Genomic DNA, 8,694 nt, shown 5'->3' on the forward strand with positions numbered 1-8,694 from the left:
ACAAGACCCAAATGCAAGCCCATCCTCAAGCAGGGGGTTGTAACCTACCTCTCATGCTTCTCAAAAGAGTGCCCTGACCACCCACCAGTAGACTGGCATGTAAAAAGTATGTAAAAAGGAACAGAAATGTATGGGACCAGACACTGACAGTTACGGGGAGCTTTATCCTGTACTTGTGGAGAAGGACAGGCCTGCATTGCCAGACCTTACCCAATGGCTCTCCAGGGCAAAATGAACGAGCAGTCCTCATTCATTTTGGGCTGTGCTCCTTCTGCACACAGACCCGCCTCCCCCTCCCCGCTCTTTCTCCCATTGACACCCGAAGGCAGTTCTGCCGTACGTTGCAAGGCACTGCAAAGGACAGTGCCACTTCCCAGCTAATTAGTATTTGTGGCCACAAACTTCTCTACTCGTCTTTCTCAGAGCTCACTTTCCTGCCGGGAATATTAAACACTGCCTCGGCGACACACACCTGCATGGAAATGCATACACATGAACTCCCAATTAAGGGATAACTGCTGCAAAACATAAGTGGCTCTCATGAAACAAAGCAAACAGCAGTCATATTAATAATCAATTAGAAGGAGCAGCCACCTGATGCTGCCTATTTTGGAGAAGTCCCCAGCTTCCACCAGCTTTTGTCTGTGCAAGAGCAGCTGAATAAAGTCTGTGTCACAGTCATCTTGACTCGGCAAAACACCTCTTCTACCTCTTGACTCGGGGATGCTTTTCCCCTTGCTCTAGTTCCTAATTAAAGCCATGAATGTGGATAAATATCACGTCCAGTTTTAAACCCAGCTGGGTCACCAAACTGTACATTACACCCTGTTCTGCAATTAAACTACTCTGTGAAACACCACAATTATAATTAAAGAAGCAATTACCCCCCTGTTAAAGGCGCTGCAAATCATACATTTCAATGCAAAAGTTCGTCTGGCAGCTTATGGCATATTAACCAATCTTACAACTCATTGATGTTTTGATCTATAACCTATCACAATGATCTAATCTGATGTGACTCGGTGTCTCTAACTATATTTTATCACATGCAATACGAAGCTGGCATCCTTCAAAGAACAAATTAAATGAGCTAAGGGGTTAATTGCTAATAACTCTGCCATTACTGTTGGAGCATCACAGAATGGGATCCTTCCTGCCTTCTCAGGTTAGGTTTGAAAAAATCCACACACAGAAGAGAGTGGAATTGAAATGGATGTTTCTGTTGACACCAGGGAGCTGCAATTGCCTGATTTCCACTGAGCACCAGCAGCTCCCGCCGAGTCTGGCGGGGGCGGGGGTCAGGCTGCTTATCTCACCACCTTATCCCATTGCTCCGCATTGACGAAAAGCAGAAGGCAGGGGAGCGTGGAGCCAGGGCAGGGTGGTGTTTGTTTTTACGGCCATTCCTTTTTTTTTTTTTTTCCATAGCAGGAATATGTGAGTTTGCCCCTTCACCCTTCAGCTGTGTGTGGAAACCTCAGTGTAACTGTGACTGCGCTGGTCCTTCTGCTGCATGCCTGGGCCAATCATTGGAAAAGACAGAACATTTACCCAGGTGTTTCAGAACCTGTAGGTAGGTTTAGCTTGATATTGGCTATAAAACTGGGAGTGGGGAGCCATGCCACGGTGCAGCTGGCACCGATGCCGGTTGGGGCTGTTGGGCAGGGGTATATGGCCGCAGAGAAACTGATCTGGTTTTCCCAGAGACCAAGCAAACCCTCGGTTCCTCGCTTTGTCCCAAGTGAACAAGCAAGACGTACTTTGAGTTGACCTCAGGCCATGAGGCTGGTGTATTTTAACACACCTTCTTCTATTTGGATCTTGGCCTTTTTTTTTCTAGTGGCTGTGATCTGAGCCTACCCTAATGCTTCTCATGTCCTGGTGGATCTGAGGGACCAGTAAGTGCTGCATTAAAAGCTTTGCCTGCCCATCTCTGTCTTTGTCCTTCTTGCCCTCTGGAGCAGCTGTATGCTGCTGTGTGGTTCAGCTTTTCAGTAGTAGTAAGATCTGCTCTAGCATTGATCCATAAGAGCTTGACACAGTTAATTGCAATTAAATATGCTGGGAATTGTAAGACTAAATTCCCCAGCTACTGAAAAGAGGACAGAATGTATCCCTGAGCATGGTCGTTTCCACCACTTTGAAATACCAGGAAAAAACAAAAAGAAGGGGGAGAATGAAATCAAAGAGAAACAGCAAGGGGAAGATGCTGGGACTCTGGACTCCAGCATTACTTTACACTGAATGTGTATTTTGTACAGTTTCACAGCGTAAGCTTTTCTTCCTTTGTGCTGGTGTTAAATCCAGTGACTACTTCAGAAGCCAGTAAGTGGAAAAAAACACCAAAACAAAACACAGTGCCCAGAGTGGGAAGACTCTGAGGTTCATGCTCACCAAAGCATTTGGAAATGCTGCTCACAGCTGTAGCACATGCATTACCCTACTCTACTTGGAATCAAAGCAGTCTTTCAACAAGATGGAATATAGCCTCAGCCTGCTGCCTGCCTTCTCCCAAGTCCTTTCTTACTTAGTTACCTGTACCATCGTATCAGAAACTTCTCCGAACAAATAAATGAAGTCTTAAACAAAGAACTCATTCATCTCTAAATTAAAACAATCATGTAATCCTTCAACCCAGCAATTTACCTTTCATCTTTCTGTTTTTTTTAAATTTATCTTAACCAGCTTCAGCAAGTGGCTGTAATAAAGTGTCACATTAAGGTATTCATATTCATTAGTGTTCAGGTCTTTGTTCTTTTAATAGTGTTGGAAAGAATCTACAAAGAGGCTGTATTAGGCGGCTGTCCAATCTGGGTGTTTGATCTCCTTCTGACTTCAAAAGTCAGAAATGGAAAAAACCCAACATTGAGAACAGTTCTTTTGAATGTCAGACAGGGAGTATACGATTTCTGAGCCTGCCAAGTGTTAATTGGTGTCTGCCCCAACCACGGTACAAATAAGATTCAGAGCCAGTTAAGGTACAGTCATGAATCTCGGCTATTGACAGAGTGAGCCAGGATACTAGAAGGCAGGAAAAAGTGCAATTATTATGAGAGCAGCACACAGAGGATCTTTTCAGAGGTCACTTCCAGGCATCATGTTAAATCATGATGTTTGGGTCCCAGCTGCCCGACTGGGTATTACAGACCTTTCCGAGGGAATAACTGGACTGGCTGCTGAAATTTCAGAGGTGCTTGTAATACTGCATTCAAACAAACTGCCCGTCATCATCAATCTCTGTTTCTAGCAAAGGTAATGAAGTTCCCCAGTACTACCCTGCACCTCCTGAACAACATATCCCGTTGCAAACACTCCTGTCATGGCACAATGGCAAGTTGATTTGATGCGAAGAAGCATCAGAAAGGAAAATAAAAAATTGCTGCTAAGTTCCCAAGGAAAGCCAACCGATTAACACTACAGTTGTCAGCCAGCTGACTCGGCAGACCTAAATACTCTTTACAGTTTTGGGGATCTTAACGGGGAAAAAAAACAGCCTACGGAAAAAGAAAATGGGAAAAATCTTCTATGCTAATTATTCCTTCTGATGTTTGTGGACACGTTTCTGCAATTCCGATTAAATCTAAACTTGGGTTAGATGGGGAGGTAACACTTTAAGCTTCATCTCCTGAGAAATCAGTCATCAGTGCTGAGTGACAACCACTTTGCTACTTAGCCATGACAGTCTAACTTATCCTAATGCAAATTGGCAACAGTTTCTTCTGTGCATGGCAGAGGAAAACCAAGGAGAATTCAGATAGGGGAATTACCGTCATTAACAATCACTTTTTCTCTTAACAGCCACAGAGGATTTAGGATTTCAGAGGCCCCCCTGTGACTCAGAGACCCCCCTTCCCATGAGCAATGAGGCTGAAGCTGGAGCCACCACCGCACTTAGGCAGGCTCCTGTTCATGGGGACACCCGCTGCTGTCGGTGGGCACAGATTTTGCTGAAGGTAGGCTCGCTCCCACCGGCTGGAGGGCAGGCTACCCCCTCCGGGTTTGCTTAAATGCCAATAGGAAAACCAGGCAAGCCCCTGAAGATGGATTATTAGGCAGACACATCCACTACTTGCCCCCCACCTCATGCTGCTCCACCTGGGAGCCCGTACCGGACCACGGTACATCCTCTTGTGCCAAGCTGGCTGGCTGGTGCACACACAGCGCGTGCACAAACATGTGAGGGAAATATAATCTGGCAAACTAAAAATTAAAACGCCTTTATACTATGCTTGAAAAGTGCCTTTCAGAATAAGTGAAATGTTTTTTTCTTTAAAAGGAAAAGGAAAGATAGTAGGCTGGTATTAATATGCTCCACCAGCTACTTGTCCTTTGGACGCCAGATATAACTGTGATTTTTGAAAGGGAAAAAAACCTGAAACCAAACCTCCTGCAGCTCTGCCCAGCAAGGCACCATAATCCAAAGCCATTAATCAGTTCCTGATCAATCTTGTCTACGAGCAGCAGTCAGTCCGCTCTCCATTACCACCCATTCATCACGCCATGCCCTAACTCACTGCACCACTAGCCACCGATCAGGCCTTAGCTAAGATGCCCATGTGCCAGGACACTGCTGTTGCTGCTCACCTCGGCTACTGGGATGCCTTCAGGGGGACGGCACTGGAGCAGGACCTCTTGCTCCAGGGACACTTCTTTCCCCAAGGGCTCCTGCTCAAAAGTTTTCCGGAGATCTGAAGGAGAAGAAAAAGAATTAATAGTATTAATAGCTGGTTGTTTAAATTACATTTGATTGCCATACTGCATAAATGCAAGAGATCTTTCTAAACAGAGAAAATAGCATTTCTGCTCCCTGGAAAGTGAAGCACTTAAAAAAGACTGGGACATGTTTTCATTTCATTCCAACATTAAGCGGTCAAAGGTTTCATAGTGGATTTATTATTTATATTGTGGTAGAGCATGTGAACCCAGCGAGGATCCAAGGCCTCACTGTGGAAGGTCATGTCCAGACACAGAACAAAAAGCGAAACAAGTCCCTTCTTCAGAAAATTTACGTTTGGTAGACTATGCCAGTGAAGTAGTAAAGTAAGTTATGGAAAATTAAATAAATCTGTAAAACTACAGCACATAAGCTGAGTTGCCTTAAACTCATGGATGAAAGTGCTTGTGCTGCAATTTAATGTACTTTCAGTTTCTAAGCATTAACTTTACAGCTTTAGCTAATTTGTCTTCACCTTATCATTATCCCTGTAGCACTAAATAGATAATAATAGTAATAATAATCGTAATGTGGAGCTGAACCATGCTCGGATCCCTGCACAGCACCACAGAAACGTGGCAGGCATCGAATGAGCCTCCAAACGTCGGCCAGTTCATCATACTGGACAGCTGCGCACGCTGGCTTTTTTGTATGCTTCTGTAATATCTTTGCGTTGGTGGTAAAATGGACTTGAGAAGTTCCCTCCTTACCACTGGCTCCGTATTTCTGCCATGGACTGGCACCCTCTCCGCTGTGCTAGGGAGGATGGGGTTTTGGAGAACTGAGCGTTCAGCCCCAGTAGCGACTGGGGATATTTCTCCCTGCTGCTGGTTCCTGCTGCAAACGGACATGGGGCCATGCTGAAAGTCACATCAGAGAGCTGGCCTGACTTTAAAAAAAACCTTGCAAAAAAGTTATTTTAATTTTACTTTTTGTTCTGAGGTCAGACCAGTTCCCTATGCCAGCTCATGGCGAGGTTGCACAAATACTTGTGTCATATTGGAAACAAGTCATATGGGAACCATTTAAAAGCCAAATATTTCATATTTTGAAGCCATAACCTGCGGCTGTGCTGGAAAACAGATCACTGAATTGAACCGGTTTACAAATAAACCATCAAAAGAGTTATTTTTCATCTGGATTACCTCCAAGATCTGATTTACAGCTGATCCCACAAGGAACTGCATCAGCACTACCAAAAGGCAAAACCAGGGGCAGGCGAATGCACAGATGGAAAAGGAGATGGGGTGTCTGCCACCAAAATCAGCTCCTCTGAAACTCGCCTTCAGATAGCACGAGACCTCTGTCTCTTAGCCTGTATCGGGAAAATGTGGTTGCTCAGCTACCTGGCATTAAATGTCAATCTACTTGTACCATGGGAAAGCTCTGTCATTAGCTGGAGATGCTGATTTTAACTCAAGCTGATAACGTGGTAAACCTTGGTCCTTAAACCCATGCGTTTCCCTAGTGAAACTGAGGCATCTCTGTTCTTCCCCTGCACTGCAGGCACGAGAGGAGAGACCCCAAACCCCGCTCCCTCCCCACCACCGGCACCAGCACACAGGGCAGGGATGCTGAGCGCCCTCTGATGGGACGGGATTTATGGCCACAGTTTAGGGTACAGAAAGATAAGCTTTGGCAGATCTTATTGTGGCAATATAAGAAATTACTGCCTCCAGCTGTCTGCTTGTTTGGGGGTTACCCTCTGTCGAAAGGAAGCACATGCCAATGCCACAGCTACCTCACTACCAAATCCACCATTTTAACCTCAGTTGTTGATGAAGGGGGCTTTAACCTACAACGCCGGATAACTTATGGCAAAGAGGAGGAGCAAACATCTGGAAGTGATCATTTCTTAGGATGACGTGCCAAGCTTCACCAGACTGTGCCTGTCAGCATCCTTATCACACTGGAGTTATTCCAGGCCATCGAGGCCCATTCATGTGAGAGTGACCACAGCAAGACAACTGACCAGATTAGGTCAGTCTCTGACACCTGTTTGTAGCTCCCACCGCATTGCCAGCTCCAGCATCACCAGCCCACCGCCTTCATCCCACACTTTCTGACAGGCTAACCAGGGGACATTTGGGTTGTAGTGCTCAATTTGAGTTAAAAACAAAAACCCTCAGGTACCCTGTGGGTGGGAGTCATTCCAAGGACAAAATTCTGAGTTTTGGCTTGCTGTACTTCTGCATGTTAAACATAGATATGAGCTGCTCTTTCAGGAGCTGGTGGTTTTCTTGGGATGTGACATTATTCCTTTGGCCCAGGCTCCTCACACATCCTGTGGGCTTGTTAAATATCCTGGGCATACATAACGCCAGGTTAATGCACTTTGCTTTAAATTAGCAAGTAACTAGAGTTATATTGCTAGCAGTACCCACATGATCCTATTATTGCTAGTTCCAAAGGAAAAGAATTACCTCCACAACAGGTACACCTTAATGCATCTAGCAGGTACACATACGGGCACGGTGCAGCCAATTTTAACAAATGTATTGTGCTCTAATATCATGGCTGAGGATAAATGAGAAAGTTACCATGCTCATAATAGAAGCATATAAGCACAGTAATAAATAGTACATTAATAATAGCTTTCAGGTGTTCAGATACGGAGGGATGAAGACAGTAGAGGCAGATTAGATAGATAATAATCTGAGTTTTTTCCTTGACACGTTGATTTACTGTCCTGCCTACCTTCCTGAAACATTAATAGAGCTCTGAAGTTCTCCATAGCCTCACGTGCACAATAATCACCTTCTCATAAAGCACTTGCCTTTAAAACCCCCAAATTTTAGTGCATACAAAAGTAAATAGCATTAGTCTAGAAATGTGTAATAACAGTAAAAACTCCCACTTTAATCTCTTTATTATCAACATCTGGAATTGCTGGGTATGAAGAGCTCCCTTTCCCTAGGATCCATTGCAGTGGGGCTGCAGCAGGTGAGAGGAACCCTGCGGGACCCCAGCTTCCCCGGCTGCCCCCCGCCCGCGGAGCCTCGCTGTGTGCGGACGCTTTAACGGCACCGTTGGATTCGAGCGGGTCAATGATCCACAAACTAAAAATACGCTAAGTAGGGGCCTTGACATAATAGACAGTAACGTTCTCAAAGGAGCCATTAGATACTACTGAGTAAAGGAAACTAATTTGTGGGGGGAAAAAAAAAGAACTACGTAATTGTGTATTTACAAGATTGGGAGCTCTTATACCCTATTCTGTTGGCTCCCTCCCAAATGTTCACAGCTTTATCCCACCAGAACTACCCACCACCTCCTGCTGCAGCCATGCCACCTACAAATAGCTGCAGATGGCGGCTGTGCAGGGCAGGTTTTACCTAACCAAGCATAAGGTTCACTGGTTGTAACAAACAAGTTTAAAAGGTGGTTTTTTAAGTGATGAAGAAGTGGAGGGCACGGACAAACAACTTCATCACCTGCTCTATCATGACACACCCTGCTGGGACAGCACAGGGTTTTGAAATGACTGCTTTTTTTCTATGGCCCTTGCTATGATTTCTGTGAATAACTACGATGTCTGTCTAATTCTTCAGTCTTCAGCTTCCTTTGCCATTTAACAATTATAGTCATCATGGCAACTTCACACTGTCGACCGGGAGTGGGTAAGCTTGCTAATGTACTGAGGGACTTTGGATCTTTTCCAAGCAGAGTATTTTTCAATAACATTTTTCACTTTTTCAAAGTGTCATAGAAGTTACAATGGCTTGCAAGAAGGGATACATTTTCCCAGAGAATGGTAAAAGACAAATAAAATACATCCCATTTAAAAAAAAAAAAAAAGAAAATTTTTAACAATCTTCAGAAAATATGCCTGAAAAAGCAAAACAATAAAACATTTGATCCATTCTGGGTCAGGACCTCTGTCTGTGAAGAAGCAGTGTGAATTATTAAAGCCTCGGGTCGGCAGCAGCCCTGTTAATGCGATGCTGAGAGAGTGCCTTCTCTACCCTCACCTTCAATAG

The 8,694-nt window shown here is 44.7% G+C and overlaps 1 protein-coding gene across 1 annotated transcript in view; it reads right to left on the reverse strand.

Moving 5' to 3' along the window:
- LOC104077528 (netrin receptor UNC5C) overlaps window positions 1–8,694 on the reverse strand; it is a gene marked incomplete at both ends in the record, with an annotated part of 61,232 nt that overhangs the window by 21,955 nt on the left and 30,583 nt on the right. Inside the window, one exon of the mRNA XM_009578808.1 lies at window positions 4,585–4,688. Coding sequence (XP_009577103.1) covers window positions 4,585–4,688 — 104 coding nt within the window. The remainder of the gene's footprint in view (window positions 1–4,584; window positions 4,689–8,694) is intronic.

This window comes from Fulmarus glacialis, unplaced genomic scaffold (genome assembly GCF_000690835.1).
Source record: "Fulmarus glacialis isolate BGI_N327 unplaced genomic scaffold, ASM69083v1 scaffold10835, whole genome shotgun sequence".
Taxonomy (NCBI): domain Eukaryota; kingdom Metazoa; phylum Chordata; class Aves; order Procellariiformes; family Procellariidae; genus Fulmarus; species Fulmarus glacialis.